Source organism: Danio rerio, chromosome 4, assembly GCF_052040795.2.
Source record: "Danio rerio strain M-AB ecotype USA chromosome 4, GRCz13ab, whole genome shotgun sequence".
In the NCBI taxonomy this organism is placed as follows: domain Eukaryota; kingdom Metazoa; phylum Chordata; class Actinopteri; order Cypriniformes; family Danionidae; genus Danio; species Danio rerio.
The window spans coordinates 69847621-69866806 of record NC_141024.2 but is presented as its reverse complement, the minus strand read 5'-3'; the positions used below and the strand labels follow the sequence as shown (position 1 = coordinate 69866806).

General features: G+C 37.8%; 1 protein-coding gene and 2 long non-coding RNA genes across 3 annotated transcripts in view; 1 reads left to right on the top strand and 2 right to left on the bottom strand.

Moving 5' to 3' along the window:
• LOC148682386 (uncharacterized) overlaps nucleotides 1-19186 on the top strand; it is a 104326-nt gene that overhangs the window by 57368 nt on the left and 27772 nt on the right. The window contains exon 7 of the mRNA XM_088650223.1: nucleotides 11671-12317. Coding sequence (XP_088506349.1) covers nucleotides 11671-12317 — 647 coding nt within the window. The remainder of the gene's footprint in view (nucleotides 1-11670; nucleotides 12318-19186) is intronic.
• Nucleotides 4041-19186, bottom strand: part of LOC147845268 (uncharacterized) — a 143731-nt gene continuing 128585 nt past the window's right edge. The window contains exons 2-4 of the long non-coding RNA XR_015484490.2: nucleotides 6473-6977; nucleotides 5227-5582; nucleotides 4041-4297 (exon numbers count right to left, since the gene is read on the bottom strand). This is a non-coding gene — a long non-coding RNA (uncharacterized LOC147845268). The remainder of the gene's footprint in view (nucleotides 4298-5226; nucleotides 5583-6472; nucleotides 6978-19186) is intronic.
• Nucleotides 11771-17848, bottom strand: LOC147845271 (uncharacterized). Its single transcript, XR_015484483.2, has 3 exons — nucleotides 16249-17848; nucleotides 15711-16075; nucleotides 11771-15327 (listed from the first exon to the last, which is right to left on the bottom strand). It is a non-coding gene; the product is annotated as an uncharacterized LOC147845271 (long non-coding RNA).

The window sequence follows — 19186 nt, the reverse complement described above, 5'->3', positions numbered from 1 at the left end:
GCCATTCAAGACAGAGTCATAAATATGATCATGCCAGTCAAATGCAGATTCTCCGGGTCTTGAAACGCCTCTGAAATGATCGATGCTTTGAATCGCTTAAGTCACGTGACCAAGTGTTTCGAAACACTTTAGTCATGTGACCTGGGTGTTTCGGATCATGCTTCGGTGCAGTGTTTTGAAACACTTGCGCTTCGGGATCTCGACACTGTGTCGAAACGTCAGTTTCACGTCAGCCATCCCTAATTCTACACCTGTTTTTGTTCCTGTTCTTGATCACCTTAACGTGACACTGAGGTGGGCCGGTCTGAGGCTTGAAACTCCAGGGCTGGAAAGGAGTCCCACTCCGGCCCTGTACCCAGTGCTCTGTAGTTTTTCATTTTTGTGCATCTGTATTTGAAATAACAAACTTCAAATGTGATTATTGAAGTGCTTCTCACATCCGATCCTGTCCGAAATGAACAAATGATTCTTTCAGCAACCTAAAACATGAATAAAAACTGTCAAGTTTAACTATTATCATCACCTTTTGGCCTATTATGAACTCAGAATGACGGAATTACTTTATTGACCTTATTCTGCAATGCAGAAGTGCGCTCATATTGCGATTGTTTTAGAACTTTCGATTCAGCTCCCTATGGGAGAAATGACTAGGAATAATAAATGGCAGAAAACGGTCAAACTACTCGCTCTACAAACAAGCGTGTCCATGACTATACAGTCAAAATAGAATCATATAATAAGAAAAATATCAGTTTGCAACATCAAGCAGCATAACGAGATGCTTTTAACGTCCAAAAATGAATGGAAGTGAATGAGACCAGAAGTCTCAAGCCTAAAAGATTCAAATGGCTGCACGGAGAATAGGGTACATAACAAGAGGTTACATGTGCTGGTAACAATTAAAGACACATATGAGAGGTTTGCACTGACTGTGGGCTATATTTTGTGTTGTTTTAAAACCCAAGTAAGGACTAAATGTCTGCTGTGTGTAGTTTTTCTGTAATTGGTAACATATCGGACACTGTAAGGGTCTGTATGTGTTCATGTTGCATTTATTTATTTTATATAATGGCAGACGTAACAGTAGGTTTTTTCGCACTATCATTGATCTGCAGTTATAATCAAATCATGTTCATAGAAAGGTTAGTAATGAACATTTGTACACAAGTATATATGTGTATACAGCGTATGTTTTGTGAGAACTGCTTCTTATATGATAGGCTATGTGAACGACCCGTACAGCTTTACTGTAGACATTTCCTTGAGGAAATTGGTAATATTTGTAACCCACCACTCAGTGGAAAAGGGCTTTTTGTTTCAAACACAGTGAATGTGCACTTTTTATGACCATCAACCATGCTGAAAAAAACAGCTTAAACCAGCCTAGGCTGGTTGGCTGGTTTTAGCTGGTCGACTAGGCTGGTTTTAGAGGGGTTTTGGCCATTTCCAGGCTGGTCTTAGCTGGTCAGGCTGGGAGATGACCAGCTAAAACCAGCTTGACCAGCTTAGCCAGGCTGGGAGCCCAGCCAAAACCAGCTATGTCCAGCTTAAACCAGGCTAGTCAAGCTGTTTTTAGCTGAATTTAGCTGGTCATTTTCCAGCCTGACAAGCTAAGACCAGGCTGGAAATGGCTGGAAACCAGCCTGGAAATGGCCAAAACCCCTCTAAAACCAGCCTGGTCGACCAGCTAAAACCAGCCAACCAGCCTAGGCTGGTTTAAGCTAGATTTTTCAGCAGGGAAGAGAAAAAACTGCTGAATAACGTTGGTTTTTGTTAACAGAAAAGTCTTCTTGTAGCTTCATAAGTCATTCAGGTTTTCGCTGAAGACACAAGCCAAGGCTCAGCATTCAGTTTGTGGTTCAGGGTTGCGGTCACATGTTTCTATCCCACCTATTTTTATGCGCATTTTGGAAATGGAAATGCCAAGATGCACATGATTTTTTTTTTAAACTGAGTAAGATTAACTTTTTTCCAGATCTTTTTATTACCATTTTGGTCAATAAAACATCAATTTCAAAATTATTTGAAAAACAAAGACAAATTATCTTTGCTCCAACAGAGCCTGCCACCCCACTTCTATACATTATCTTATGCCCATTTTTTTAGTAGTTGACTATAGCATGGATTAAAAACATATCCTACATTAATATCGGTCACATCCATCTCAAAAACGTTTTGGTCCAGAAAATTCATGTGCTTTCCATGCAAACTTTGAATCCAACCACATACCTAAAAAACATTTTAGTTTCAACAGTCTATTAGATAGTGCTAATGTTGTTTTAAAGTCTTGCATGCTAATTCTGACTGAATATTCAAATTGGCGTGGTAAACAATACAGAGACAGTCAAATGAACAAATGTGCGAATATAAAACTAACTTTACCTCAATTTTATGATGAGACATGTTCTTTTTAAAATGTGGTTTCACATTTCCTGTTAATAAAATCAAATTTGTTATACTTATAGTAAACAAAGTTGTACTTTGATAATCATTTGCTGCTTATCCTTATTTAGAATTTGCAGAGAATACTTTTCTGAAATTATATTATTAAGGAGAATGTCTGAATATCGGAATATATAACCAGCTTTACTTTTATCATCATTAAATAGAGCTGGCTGCAATTATTTTAGGTTTGTGGACGAGACTTTTATTTTGGTGTGGTGGCGTGACGTCACAAGGGGGCGCCGCGCTTCGTGTCTGCGAGTGTACAGAAGAAAGGTTTGTTTATAAGCTTTTACAATTAACAGCACGACAAAATACTTTCACTCAGTTATAGTTTGGCGTGATGCTAAATGTATTATTTATCGTTGACCGTTGAGGAACATTAACCACATCTAACAGCTCCCTTACTGGTGTTTATGAACAGCAGCTCATAACGCTTCATTTCTGATGAGAGGAAACGAGAGATGACAAAAACTGTGATACACGTTTAAGTCACTTATTCACTGTCCAGATTTGTCTTATTTTGTTTTATTTTTACCCCCTTTAGTTCTGATAAACAAACATTAGTGAAGTGCTTTTGTGTGTGTGTGTGTGTGTGTGTGTGTGTGTGTGTGTGTGTGTGTGTGTGTATTAGTAGCTTTAGTCTCACAGACATCACTTAGTAAAAGTAAGATTATTAACACTAACCACAGCCAATTTAACAAGCTTCAACGTTTTTAAACAGTAACATTATAGATGTGTTAAATATTACTGTATTGTACAGACTACACAGGATTTACTCTGAAGAAGCCATACTATTACAACTATCTTCTGAATTCGTATTCTTTGTTTTTAGTTTTTCTGAATGGCATTATTTTACCGTCTTTAACTCTCTTTCTGTTGATTATTCTCCTCTTAAATACACAGAGGAAAACTCCTGCTGAAGCGACTGATCTCCACACTGTTATAAAGATGGCGTTTATTAAAGTGGAGAGCGAAGACCTGAAGATTGAAGAAACATTCACAGTCAATCATGAAGATCTGCAGGAACAAACAGGTTGGTTTTCATTCTCAAAGATCAACTCAGTCATTTGATCCTCATTCAGATCTGCAGATCTACACAAATGAAGGACAAATTTATTACACTGCAAAAAATGCTTTTCTTACTTAGATTTTTTTGTCTTGTTTCAAGTCCAAATATCTACAAATTCTTAAATCAAGAAGCATTTTCTAGACGAGCAAAACATATTGTCTTGTTTTAATAAATAATATGCCAAAATGAAGCGAGTTTTTTCTTAAATCAAGCTAAATAATCTGCCAATGGGGTTAGCAAAATAATCTTATCACAAATCGAAAAAAACACGATTATTTTGCTTACCCCATTGGCAGATTATTTAGCTTGATTTAAGAAAAATTTGCTTCATTTTGGCATATTATTTATTAAAACAAGACAATATGTTTTGCTTGTCTAGAAAATGCTTCTTGATTTAAGAATTTGTAGATATTTGAACTAGAAACAAGACAAAAAATCTAAGTAAGAAAAGCATTTTTTTGCAGTGTAATAATGCAAAATGAAAGTGATTTTATTGGACAAACACTAATGATGCATTTATGTGAGCCTAAAAAGGTGTTACTTCTGAGTTACTTCTGGGCAGAAAAATGTAAAAATACATTAATTAAATAATTTTTTTTTACTATCAAGCATACATTTGTGAATGCACACATTATGGAGCCCCCCTAAATATTAATGAAGATCGAGGTCAGAGATGCCCAAACTGTGGCCCACAGAGCAAAGTTGGCTCATGGTAAACTTGATTTGTGTGTAAACTTTGAATGGTGTAGAGCAGGGGTTCTCAAACTTTTCAGCCCACAACCCCTAAAACAGGGGTGTCCAAACTTTTTGGGCCGAGGGCCAGATGCAAAAAAAACAACGTTGTCGCGGGCCAAATTTTACACACATCACACAGACACACATATATTTATATATATATATATATATATATATATATATATACAGTTGAAGTCAGAATTGTTAGCCCTCGTTTATTTTTTCCCCAATTTCTGTTTAACGGAGAGAAGATTTTTTTCCACACATTTCAAAACATATTAGTTTTAGTAACTCATTTCTAATAACTGCTTTATTTTATCTTTGCCATGATGACAGTAAATAATATTTGACTATATATTTTTAAGACACTTCTATACAGCTTAAAGTGACATTTAAAGGCTTAACTAGGTTAATCAAGTTACAAGTTAAGGTAATTAGGCAAGTTATTTTATAACAATGGTTTGTTCTGAAGACTTAAGGGGCTAATAATTTTGACCTTAAGTGGTTCATAAAAAAATTAAAACCGCTTTTATTCTAGCCGAAATACAACAAATAAGTCTTTCTCCAGAAGAAAAAATATTATCAGACATACTGTGAAAATGTTCTTGCTCTGTTAAACATCATTTGGGAAATATTTAAAAAAGAAGAAATAAATCAATGAGGGGCTAATAATTCAGACTTCAACTGTGTGTATACAGACAGACAGACAGACAGACAGAAAGACAGACAGACAGACAGACAGACAGACAGACAGACAGACAGACAGACAGACAGATAGATAGATAGATAGATCATAACAAGAACTGCTGCTTAATTGAATGCATGTAATAGCGACACCCGGTGGTTATTTATTGAATTACGTTAATTTTTGTATAGCGGGCCAGATTCTATTGATATTTATAAAAAGCCTCGCGGGCCGCCACAAAACTGATTGCGGGCCGCAGATGGCCCGCGGGCCGTAGTTTGGACACGCCTGCTCTAAAATAACAACCACAGTGACTCACGATCCCCACTATGCTTAGAGGTGGTTATAAGCATACAAATATTGCACACAATGGTGCACACACACCAATAGGAACTAGAGTTGAGGTCAGAATTATTAGCCCCCTTTGAATTATTATTATTTTTAAAAATATTTCCCAAATGATGTTTAACAGAGCAAGGACATTTTCACAGTATGTCTGATCATATTTTTTCTTCTGGAGAAAGTCTTATTTGTTTTATTTCGGCTAGAATAAAAGCAGTTTTTATTTTTTTTAAAGCCATTTTAGGTCAAAATTATTAGCCCACTTAAGCTTTTTTTTTGATAGTCTACAGCAGGGTTTTTCAAAGTCTAAGACAGTGGGCCTTCCTTTTGACACAACTTATCCATTGGCGCCCCCCTCCTCCCACACACGCACACACACACACACACACACACACACACACACACACACACACACACACATATATATATATATATATATACACAGTATATATAAAGACACAGACAGATGTCAGACTGTTAACTCACTTTTATCATCATTTGCATGAAAGTGCAATTATTTACAGAGTAATAACAAGTATTATATGTTAACGTTAGTATTATATGTTATTATATGTTCTTATATGTACATATTATAATATAACGTTTTTAAAACTAGAATGATGGTTCAATATGAATAGAACAGATCCAAGAACTGTCCATCCCAGTCAAAATAGTCGGAAGTTTAGCGGGTCTCATGCTGTCATTAGCCAAAATATCTTGACAAACCACACATAAATGTCGTGGTTCATCATCTGGTCCTGTCCACGTAAATCCTAAACTCAAATACTGATCATCATATCGTCGTCTTTTGGGTTTAAGCCCTGAACTTGAAGGTTTTGAATCGGGGGGTCTCAGAAACCGATCCATTGTATTAGCAGGCATTTACCAGTATTGGCGGGCTTGCCAAACAGAAGCGAATTCACAGCTATGGCCTTCTGGATAAAAAAGGTTTTCTTATTTTTGACGTATTATTTTTTACCTTTGTTTAATTAAAACGTGTAAATATAATAAAAATACATTTAGTAATTAAACTTAATAATTATATTTTTATGATATAACGTTTTTCCCGTGCCTCCCTTGACATGCTCTGGCGCCCCCCAGGGGAGGCGCGCCTCACACTTTGAAAACCCCTGGTCTACAGAGCAAACCATCGTTATACAATAACTTGCCAAATTATCCTAATCTTCCTAGTTAACCTAATTAATCTAGTTAAGCCTTTAAATGTCACTTTAAGCTGTATATTAGTGTCTTGAAAAATATCTAGTCAAATATTATTTACTGTCATCATGGCAAAGGTAAAATAAATCAGTTATTAGAGATGAGTTATTAAAACTATTGTGTTTAGAAATGGGTTGAAGAAATATTCTTTCCGTTAAACAGAAATTGGGGAAAAAATAAACAGGGGGGGCAAATAATTCTAACTTCGAATGTATATAAACATGAGCATATTGACAACACAAAAAAGTGCCAGTCTTACAACCGTATATATTTTATAGTCATTATTCACTTTTTTTTATTTAATATTAAACTCCCATAACGAAAATGGTGAGTACAATGTTTATAGTACAAGACTATTCTCGGTTTAATTTTGGAGCCACTTGAAGATCGCCCTCCTTGTTCAGTCGTGGCCTTTATTTTTAATGTATGTGCGTGCCATAAAGATGTCGAAAAGTTGAACATTGTCTACAAAATCTGCAGTAACTAAAGCTATTGCTGTGATGTTAATCTAGTGAAATAACCACAGGGATCGCAATCCAATGGGGGAAAAACTGAAAGGCTGATGGCTTTTTATTTGTATGTTTTTTTTAATGTAACTTAAATATTAAGTATGTATTAGTGCCATAAATAGATTAAAAATATTAACTAATTAATCAAAAAAACTTTTTTTTGCAATTAATCGCGATTAATCACATTTAAAAGACTGAAACTTGCAATTTTGGTTATTCAAATGTAAAATTAACGTAAACGCAGGACAAAAAAACTATTTAACTTCAAAATATGATTGTTTATTATAATTTTTGTTTAACTTGTAACACAGATTTCTTCATGTAAACAACATACCCACAATAAACCATCAAGATCCTGGCTTGACAGCCATATTTATTACAGAAATAAAAACACAGGCATGTTAGAGCCATTTGAATTTCAAAACAATCAATGCCAATAAAGAAAAACAAATAGATTTCCATGTTAGATTCTAAGTGGACTTCAAAAAAATGCCAAAATACAGGCATTGCTGATATGGAAAATGGAAAATTTTAATAGTAAAGTATTGAATACAAACAATTATACTCATTAAGAAAAGTTTTATTGCTGCGAGTTGAGAACATTAATTTTAAAGTTGAAATTATTTTGCTTAGTCCTCCTTTACATTCAGACAGTTGCTAAGACAGTCCAGTCTGTTGACATTATCGGGGAACAATCTGGACCTTTTTTTTTTTTGAATGATGTAAGCTGAGAGTGAGAACAGTCTCTCACAAGCAGAATCACCAAATCAGCATATGAATTTCGGTGCCTAATTTTGTTGCCACTGTTGCTACGACAAGGACGTAAGAACTTACATCAAAGGCACCCACAGGTACGCATTGTGTCACACCAAAGACTAATTCTTACAGGGACTTTGGTCACACCATCTTTAAACATTTAAATAACATTGGCGTGGGCGATGTTTATTCTTGTTGCTGGGAAACACTTGCACACGCACTCACAATGCGCGCAGGACAGCGCAGCCGGTGAGCGAGGGATCTCTTTAGATTCATCAACACGCATGATCGCGTTCATCAAATTTGCTTAAACTAAGCGTTTTAAAGTATGGCTGTATTTCACAAGGATTCTGACACAGCAATGTGAAGCAGACGCTTTACAAAAGTTGCGTTTATGGGGGTAACACGTCCAATTTAATGAAACATTTGAGGGTGCATGGAATCATCTTAAAGGCAGACGAATGCGTGTCTTTGACAGCTTACGACGCCATCTGGCACTTTCACTGAGTACATTTATATGGACACCAATACTCTGATTTTAATATGATTAAGATAATACTTTAAATAAGAGTACCATGTAAACAGCAATTTTTGATTACCTTAAAGGACCACCGAGTCACAAAGTGCGGAGGTTTTTCTTTCCATTCGGCATGCGGCATCAAATTCCATTAACGCAAAAGAAAGATTAAAAATGAAACACCCAAAATTAGATGAAACTCTGGAGGAAACGCTGGATAGCCTGGTGATGCAACATTAATAGTTTTATACTGAAACTTTCCTTCTAAAAACATGTCCTTGGTCTTATCCATATTTACTTGCACGTTAAACACACGTCGACCGCAACAGGAAATAAAAAAACTGCAACTGCGTCAATTGCGTTATTTTTTTTAACGCGTTAAATATTTTAAATTAATTGCATGCGTTAATGCACTAATTTTGACAGCACTAGTATATAAGAAATATATTTTAAATTAAAAACAATTTTTATATTCTGCAGGTTATGAATAAAATAGGATAATTCTAATAGTTTAATAAAATATATGAGATTTTTGGAAATCACTAAGCAACCCTCCCTCATTGTCCCGACCCCCACTTTCCAGAACCGGTTTCTGGAAAGCCGCAGCCCTGCACAGTTTAGTTCCAACCCTATTTAAATACACTGAAGCTACGGTCACGCTAGAGTTTGAGCATGCGAAATTCTGTTGTATGGTGCTTTGAAAGGGGGCGGGATTAAACAAGATGATTAGACATTTATAAATGTGAGCGATGGCTCCATATTTAAAATGTCTGTCTAGAGAGGTCATGTTTTGATCCTTAATTGGTCTCACGCACTCAAATGATGCGATTTTGCAGGTCAGAGTTCACCCAGCTTGAACTTTCCAATGCAGCGATCTGAGAAACTTGTGAGCTTGTGTTTCCGGTCTGACGCATTCGCGTGCGTATGAATGGAAGTCTATGGGGAGAAAATTCCAGTGTGACCGCAGCTTTACATGTAGGTTTCAAACAAGCCTGATGGACTCTGTTAGTTTGATCAGGTGTGTTTAATTAGGGTTGGAACTAAACTGTGCAGTACTCCGGCCCTCCAGGAACTGAGTTTGACAGCCGTGATTTAGAGATTGTCATTTCAAATTTAGCATAACCTTTTATTTGTTTGTTTTATTGTTAAGCTACAAAAAAAAAAAAGCTTACTGAAATTAAACGTTTCAATTCTATCTGTTAATGAACCAATGGCAAATTGTCGCGCGACTTGTGGTGCAAATAGGGAACGACGCACACATGGTGTCTGCACATTTTTCAGTGCCGCGAGTGCACTGCAATTCATGCAAGTAGAACTAACCAATCTGCTTCACACACTCTATAGAATATACACATTTCAGTAATAATGGTAGACTAAAGGTGCTTTTAAACTAGCACTTTTGGTTCACACCCGGGTTCCTTTGACATCAAAGTATGGTACGTTTAGCTAGTGTAAATGTGTCGTGAACTCTGCTGCGCACCTATGAACCGTATCCATGTCCGCCTGAAAGAGGTGGTCTGGGGTACAGTTTGTGCGAACTCTGTTATGGTTCACTTCCTATGTGAATGCAATCATACCAAATAACGGAAGTTGACCGCCAACAGTAAAATAAACTATCATTTTCATAACATTCGTTCTGGTGTGTGTGTGTCTGTGTATCACCGACCTTGGTGACAAGCGGGACTGACCCAGTGCGACTGACCCAGTGCAAACAGTGATAATGTCTGCTTGTCTCCACCAAGGAGGAAGATCAGAATCAGAAGGAAAAAAGACTGTGTGAACACAAACCAGTCGAGATGATGGCAAGGGAGGGACAATCTAACTTTGGTTCGGTCCAGACAATTGAACAAGTGTGAAGCACCCTAATTACCTCAGGCAAACACAGCGCACCCAAACACTTCAGTGCTTTTTACTTTTCTCCTTAAACTTGTATCAGAGCTGCAGCAATGCATTTGTCATCCTCTGAAAAAACAGTAGATGGTTGCCTAGTTACAGAAAGACAGCTTGCGAGCACGAGTGCTGAGCACATTGTAAATGGTAAAGGAAACCACGCTTGCGCTTTTCACCTGTGAGTTTTAGGTGTCGTCATCGCCACCTCAAGCCAGAATAACATGCGGAAATGAGTGTGGTGGCTAGCAGCAGTAAGGAGATTGTAAATAAAAAGGACGTAAGCATGTCGCCAAAGTGGCTTTTTGGTTTCTTTTCTTGTGCATCCCAGCCACTAGTTTCTCATTTATTAGCATAGGTTAGTCATCCAACTTCACAATTTGTAATGTTGCAGTATGTATTTGATTAATGATGGCTGGTATCTTTATTTGAAAGCTCAGATTTGATGATCATTGTGTTGTTGATAGAGTTGAGGTTTACTGTATCATTGTTATTCACACCTTACAGATGTTAATCTACCTTTACCATTGCACACACTTTGTAACATTTTATTTATCAAGTTTAAGAGTCTCTAAGGGTGCTTTCACACCTGTGAATCGATTCAGTTGTTTCAAAACAGAGATTAAAATTGTTACATTGTTGCTCTTTGCTCTTGGAGCGGTTCGCTTTCACACTGCAAAATTTCTAATCGGACCAAAGGAGCTAAAACAAGTCACGTTTGAGTAAACTCTCCTTACATTGGTCAGAGTGTCACGGTTTATTTTGCAGCGTCCCACTCAGCTGTCAGGAGAGGTGGTGGTTTGGTGGTGATTGACAGGGTGCACGTGCGACGTGTCTGAGGAGAGATGTGGTGGGGATGGGTGAGAAGGGTGCGCGATGATGCCTATTTGAGGACCGGGAGGGAGACGCGAGATTACCGGGAGATCATCACTCATTTGCGGGCATCCGGAGACTCACGAAACTTCCCGCCCTACTCATAATTCTCTCTTCATATAGCCGTAAGCCTATTACATATCCATAAAACACTTTAATATGACCGCGCTCGGATCGGATCGCTTTCTCACTGCAATCGAACTGCTCGTTTCAATCGAGCCGAGACAACCTCATTCAAGCGATCTCGGAGCGATTACATTGGCGCGGAACAGAGCGCGATTGCCCTGTTCACATATGCCAAACGAACCGCGCTAATTGGGCAAACGAGATTGTTTAAATAACTTTATTTTTGATTGTTATGCCTTAATAATGTTGGTAAATTAAAATAAAAAATCACAATATTCCTAAATGGATTGTTACAATATTCAATATTCAATAATTGATACCAGATGATATGAAACATGAACAGTTTGTTTGTCTTTTTTGTTTTAGAATTGTTGGTGCTGAAACAAGAGCAAGAACTGAAGGAAATAGAAGAGAAAGGCCAGTCATTAAAAACGGAGGAAAAATACGCCCCAAACCAAGAAACTTCATCACTGAACAGTGCTCTGAAAACCAAATCTAAACGTTTTCATTGTCATCTCTGTGGGAAGGCGTACAGTAAAAAAGCACACTTTACCTTACACATGAGAGTTCACACAGGAGAGAAACCTTTTACCTGCCAACAGTGTGGAAAAGCTTTCAGACAGAAGCCAGCCCTCGATGTCCACATGAGAGTTCACACCGGAGAGAAACCCTTCACATGCCAACACTGTGGAAAAGGATTTACTCAAAAAAAAGATGTTAAAAATCACACGAGAATTCACACCGGAGAGAAACCTTTCACATGCCAACAATGCGGGAAGAGTTTCCGTATAAAACAGTCCTTGTATGGTCACATGAGAGTTCACACCGGAGAGAAACCGTACACCTGCCGTCAGTGCGGGAAGAGTTTCGCTCAATATCCAACGCTCAGTCACCACATGAGAGTTCACACCGGAGAGAAGTTGTTCGCTTGTGAACAGTGTGGAAGGAGTTTTGCGTATAAACATAGGCTTAAAATCCACATGAGAGTTCACACCGGAGAGAGGCCTTACAAATGCTCACTGTGTGACAAGAGTTTCATTCAGAAACTAACTCTTGACATTCACAAGAGGGTTCACACTGGAGAGAAACCGTTCACTTGCCCACAGTGTGGAAACACGTTCACTCAAAAAGGAAGTCTCAATGTCCACATTAGAAGTATTCACGGGTCCGCTCGGAAACAGAAGCCCAAAGTCCAACGCAAGACCTAAGTGGTTTTGGCTTATGCCAGAGGTGTCCAAACTCAGTTCTGGAGGGCCGGTGTCCTGCATAGCTTGGCTCCAACTTCCTTCAACACACCTCCCTGGAAGTTTCTTGGGCTGCATCCAAAACCGCTTAGTACTTATTAACGTACTACTCGGCCATTAGTAAAGTATGTTCTATACAGTATGAATGTGAGCAGTATGAATGGAACTCAGATGTACTACATCCGCCATTTTGCCAGGGTCAAGTGACCTACATGCGTCAGTTGCGTCGCTTCACTCCCATTCATGAATTCTCTCAAGAGGCTTCATGGGATAGAGCAGCGTGCATAGGAGGCGCACTCCAGAATCTTGTCGGAAGTAGTAAGTCATACTTCCCGCATACTGATTTTTCGAATTCTATGAATTCGGACATTCTACTCGACTCGCATACTGATTTTAGCGTGCTATATAGTATGGAAGTATGCGGTTTTGGACGCAGCCTAGTATTCCTAGAAAGAGCTTGGTTAGCTGGTTCAGGTGTGTGTTTAACTGAGGTTGGAACTAAAATATGCAGGACATGGCCCGCCAGGACTGAGTTTGGACACTCCTGGTGTGTACCTTGGATACAGGTCATGTTCTGTAATAACTGCCTCAGGTCTCGGCCTTTCTTTTTAATTAAATAACTGTGATTTTCTAAATGGACTCAGTTATACCTGATGCCTTTTAACAGAGTGTCTGTTTACAATAAATATTACAATGTATTGAGTAGAGCTAGGCAATGATTAGCATAGTTTGTTATCAGAAATAATCTCACAGCAATTCGTAAGTTTGATTAAGTGGCCAATTAGTATGAATTCATACGATTTCATCTGTAAAATTTAGTACGATTTGCTCACCCACCCAATGACTGTTGGGTTTGATGCCACGCCTCCTTTGGGTTTGGGGGCGGGATTTGGTGCCACGCCTCTTTTTAAAAATTAAACCACTGATGCTGAGTTCAGACTGCGTGATTTTTTTAAAGTGGTCGTGTCACGGATGTTTTCACACTGCATGACTATCTGGGTTAGCGTTATGTCAGTGCTGTGTTTACACTGTAGAATGAATCGGCGACAGGAGAGTTCACACTGCATGACTTTAAAATAGGAAGAATCACAGACAACTTTGTCCAATTTACATCTCACAACCAAACGCAAGAAGTGACTTGGAAGCAACTCTAGGTCACGTAATATCTTTCGTTATTAACTACATAATGAAAAAACAAGGCTTTAGCTTTAGAAACGTGTGTTTCTCACCTGACTTTTGAAGAGAGTTAGCAATTTCTCCTCAACTATTTTTTTACTTTTCGAGCTGATTGTGATATTTCTCTGATGATATGTCAAACAGACAGTCCTCCTGTCAAGTTTACACAAGTTTTTCCTCCATTTCTTGGGTCCAAATAAACTGAAAATAAGCGCTTTTAACGCCTCCTCAGCCTCCCTCTGGCCTGCAGGTACCCATACTAGTGAATGCTACTTTCTGATTGGCTGTGGGTGATTGCTGATGTCATTTTCAGTCAGAACACATTTCACACGGCATGATTTGAATCGTCGACAGCTCCAGATATTTAGCATGACAAATATCAAACTTTACAAGTGTTTTTACATAAGACAGAACCATATTGTGCAAAAGAGGTATTGAAAAAGTGCAACATGATTTGTGGTTCATTCACAGGTAAATGTTTTCCTTTTTGAGTCCTTGTAAAATGGAGTTTAAGTGAAGTGTCTGGTGCAAATGGCGAGCAGAGTGTTTCTACAGGTGGTTCGTTATGATGTTAAGTATTCATTAACCAGTTGTATCAGGTGGCAACTGTATGACGTTGTGGAGTGTCTGTCTAGCAGGCCACCGGACACTTCTTGTGGTCTCGCCTGAACAAAAACAGCACTACATGAAACATTCTTTCTCCCTTAATGTGAATAAAAATAAAATATTTTTAAAGTTATAAACTTTATAAATTAAGTTTATGTTATTCAATGAGCAAAGATACCATGCTAATACTTGACCAACATGTGTCCCTGTCACCAGCTGGAGTGCCCATAAGCAACACTAAAGAACACTCCGCGTATGACCTCTGCCGCTTAGCAGGACTACACTTCCCACAATGTGTTGCACCTCCACAGCTGATACACATTCCTGGAGCAATCATTGATTACCACTGCAGCTGTTCACGATTATCTATTCAAATACAATTTATTCTATTGTCCTCTCTGCCATGTACTCTCGGTTTACTGTGGTACCTCCTCTGCTGCCATTAGAACGTGCTTTTTAGGCATTGAATAATGGTGCAAATACTAATTTAAGTATTTGGAGGAGCGAAATTATATTATTTTTTAGCATGTTCTCCCTGTGTTTCTTCCAGGTCATGAGGTGTCCAAGCTCGGTCCTGGAGGGCCAGTGTACTGCTAAGTTTTGCTCCAACTTGCTTCAACACACCTGCCAGGAAGTTTCTAGTATATCTACTAAGAGCTTGATTAACTGGTTCAGGTCTGTTTGATTAGGGTTGGCCCTGCAGGACCTAGTTTGGACACCCCTGCTGCAGGAACTCCGGTTTCCCCTACAGTCCAAACACCTGTGCTATAGGTGAATTATGTAAATGCAATTGGCCATAGTGTATTAGTGTGTGTGAATGCAAGAGTGGATGTTTCCCAATACTGGGTTGCAGCTGGAAGGGCATCTGCTGCATAAAACATATGTCAGAATAGTTTACGGTTCATTCCCCTGTGGTGAAAAGTTAGTATCTGACATCGAAACTCTTACAAATGCATATACAATAAGGGCTGGTGTAAAAATAAATGCCTATGCATTTTAGTGCTAATTGTTCACTGCAAACGTTTAGTAAAGTCTGACAGTGTTGTTTTTAACAATTAGTTCATCTGTCCCTGGGTGTTTAATGTAGGAAATAAAGCTGTGTTTCACACACTGTGGTTGTGTGTTATTGTGTTTATCCACTTGTTAAGTGGTGACGTGTTTGTGACGTATGTAATACTGTTTCCGGGTCCAAGCCGCCACTCATTATGAGTGGAGAAATCATTCATTTATGATCACGTTTTATTCCTATCACACATTAAAGTTATTTTTATATAAAATCATAGTGCACACAACAATCTCTGGGCTTGCTGCATAACAAATACCAAAATTTTAACAATTTATAAAAAAATTAATCATTTTCTGGCCATCGGTTATTAGGCATGGACATAAATATTGCGATCGTTATTTTCGAAAGTATTAAATCGCTTTGTAAACGTTTATTATTTATTATTTATATTATTTATTATTACCGCTTGGACCCGGAAGCTGCTTCGCGTGACGTCACACTTAACAAGCGGATAACTGGAGTCTTTAATCATGCCCAGATTAGTTTCATGCTCTTAGGTAGTGTTGTACAGTAAGATGGTTATTAAACTGATAATTGATCAACTGATTCCTGCATCTACAAACTGAATGCCATTTAAATGAGTTTAGGTAAAATGCTGTCATATATTCTGAAAAGATAATAGGCAATAACCAATTAACCACATTATTTAATAGTGAAAACACTGGTGTAATCTATATATACAACTATAATTCTTTAATCAATGAAATTACCTCTAAAATTAACGAGTTCAGGGAAAGACTATGTGTTTGTATCTTGAATGCATTTTGCACAAAGTAAAACTGATTTGTAATGCTGTAAACCAGGGGTGTCAAACTCAATTCCTGGAGGGCCAAAGCCCTGCACAGTTTAGTTCTCTGCTCCAACACACTTACCTGTAGGTTTCAAACAAGCCTGAAGGACTCAATTAGTTTGACCAGGTGTGTTTAATTAGGGTTGGAACTAAACTGTGCAGAGCTGCGGCCCTTTTGGAACTGAGTTTGACGCTGTGCTGTGCTGTAAACATTCTGGAGGAATATGAACCTTTAACATTTAAAACTATTTATTAAATAATGCATTTATTTATTTCTCCAAATTTATTCTGAATCTGAAAACATGTTGTAGGATTTGTGTAAATTATTTCACTTAAGCCATTATTTATTCATTGTCTTGTTTGCCTGTGTGAAATTCTATCCGAATTAATCCTAATGAAAGACTTTTATTTTGGTGTGGCGGTATGACGTCACGAAGCTGCGCCACTCTCGTGTTTGGGAATCAACAGCAGGTTTGTTTTGCAAGCTTTTAAAGTGTATAAATCGATAAAACGACGTGAAGTTAACGATAGTGTTTACACGTTTTGCTAAATTGGTAATTTGTCATCGACTGTTGCATTGCGAAACATTAAATAACGTCTGAGACTAACTGAAGCTGACCTGACAACAACAACACTAAAGTTACTGGTATTTATAAACAGCAGCGAATTTATCAAATCTGATTATAACGTTAGTATTTAATGCTGTTTATTGAAGTAAATGAGTCATGACAAAAACATTATTTGTTACACTATCTGCAACATTTCAGCTAGTGTTTAATTATCCACCATCATGTTACACCTTATTGCCTAAAGCCTGTTGAGATTATGAAGCAAGTGAAGTGTTGTTTATGCGGTTATTCTCCTCAGAGTTCAAACATCACATATTAAAAGTGTTATTAATATGAATTAGATCCAATTAAACAGTGCAGTGTGTGTTCTGCAACATTATGTGTTAAATGTTGTTGTAGTACAGAATACACTCAGGATTTAATCTGGAGAAGCAGATAGTGTTTAGTTTTTTTAGAGATATACTTTATTTTTTGCACAACATTATTAACTTTTTTTACTTGTATTGAATTACATTATTTTACTGACTTTAACTGAGATAAAGTTGGTTTTATATTCACACATTCGTTTAGTGACACACCCTCTATATTGTTAACCACGGCACTTTGAATAATTGATATGAATTAGCATGCAAGTATGACTTGAAAACAACACTAACACTGTTTATTTGACTGTGAATAATGTTGTACTTAGATATTTATTGGCTGCTAATATGATTTCGCTATTTAGAGTTTGCAAATAAACTTAGAAAGTCCAAATGTGGGAATATAAAACCAACTTTACCTTTATTTAAACTGAGACTGAAGCAGGTTGCACACCGGATGTGCCACGACACGGTGCGCACATGACAGTTAGAAGTATCGCACACTAGACGCGCAAATTTGCATGATATTTAAAATGACACTTTTCAGATTAAGTTTGTACACTTACATAACAGTAATTAAGACAATCACACCGGAGCTGCTCTGAACACGTCTTTACTGCACTATTGCAACAATCACATATACACACACACACACACCACTAGAGTGCGTCATAACAGAACAATCAGTTTGTTACTAACTCAATATACAACACAGATGGCGCTCTGTGGCGCAGCAGAAACATGAACAGTGTCCTGAGTCGTGGCTGGGCGCCGCGGACAGCCGTTGACTTATGGCGCTGATATGCAGGGCTGAAAAAACACAAACTATAACAAATCCAAGGTCTGTTCTTTTAGTTTTTTTTACCTCACAAAAAAAAATTATAGAGATGTACACACACATATAAATACATTGTTGTTTTATTATTATTATTGATAATTTACAAATTAATATTATTATCTAATTTTACACTATTTGATTTCTATTTGATTATATATATTTTCTATTTAAGTAATGACATAATATGAACTTTAAAGTTCAAACAAGCAGCAAAAATCAGCAAAACGAAACACATCTGCAATATTTTCTAAGGGTGTCACGATCCTCCAAATCTTCGATTCGATTACATTTTCGATTCTTCAGTCACGATTCGATTTTCGATTATGAATAATTAATTAATTAATAACGGATTAATTTTTTGTAGCCTACCGTTTTAACTACCTGACCTGCATGGTCTTTGTTTTACCCATAAACAATTCATACCGTAAATGAATAAAGGCAAGATACACACATAATTACCAAAATCTATCTATTGAATTAATCAATCTATTAAAGAAACGTTGGCTAGAATTCTGCATTTTAGACTTAAATTGTAGAGAGACATAACAGATGAACCGAGACTGCATCAGATCGCGGAGCAGATCAATGTTCATCATTTTCGCACTGACAGCTCGAAAGAAGGAACAAAACAACTGGCCTAACACAACATATTATAAGATTAATACATGGAAAAAATGATCAAATAGTAACTTCGGTCAATTTTCCTAACGGATAAACCGAGATCAGGCTGGATAAAGAGCTCTCGGTAATATTTCAGCATGCTTTCACTTTCGCATTTACCTGTAAGAATGACATCTCGCCCTGCTCATCATCTCTCTTCATATAGCTGTATATATGGCTATTACACAATCATAATACACTGATATAGCCGGGTCGTTAGTTCGTTGCATTGTTCGATCCGCTCAGTAGGGCAGAGACCGTCTCATTCAGGCGATCTCGGACTGATTGATTTGGCGCGGATGCGAGCGCAACTGCTGGATATATGCCAAACAAACCGCGCTAATGGGGGAAACGAGACAGATTCCGAAACAAACGTCTATGTGTGAAAGCACCGTAAGATTGTATTTGCACACAATTGACAGACAGTCGCAGCACGCAGCTCTGGCTCGATCTGGCAGACAACAAGGCAGCACTGTACACTGGCCCGAGCGTCTCGCACGTTGGCTCCGGGCCATCGGGCAGTCCTTATTGTCGAGCCCTGAAAGTAAGTTCTGTCGACGGGTCTCCTGCGTCTGCACAGTTTAAGAAGCACTTCAACAAGCGTGTTTTTTCCCGCTTGGCAATCCAAGCTGACGTGACATGGGGGCGTGGCAGCATCGCCGATTTTATTTTTTGATTCGATAATCGAAGTTGAGCATAAATTTTGATCGATA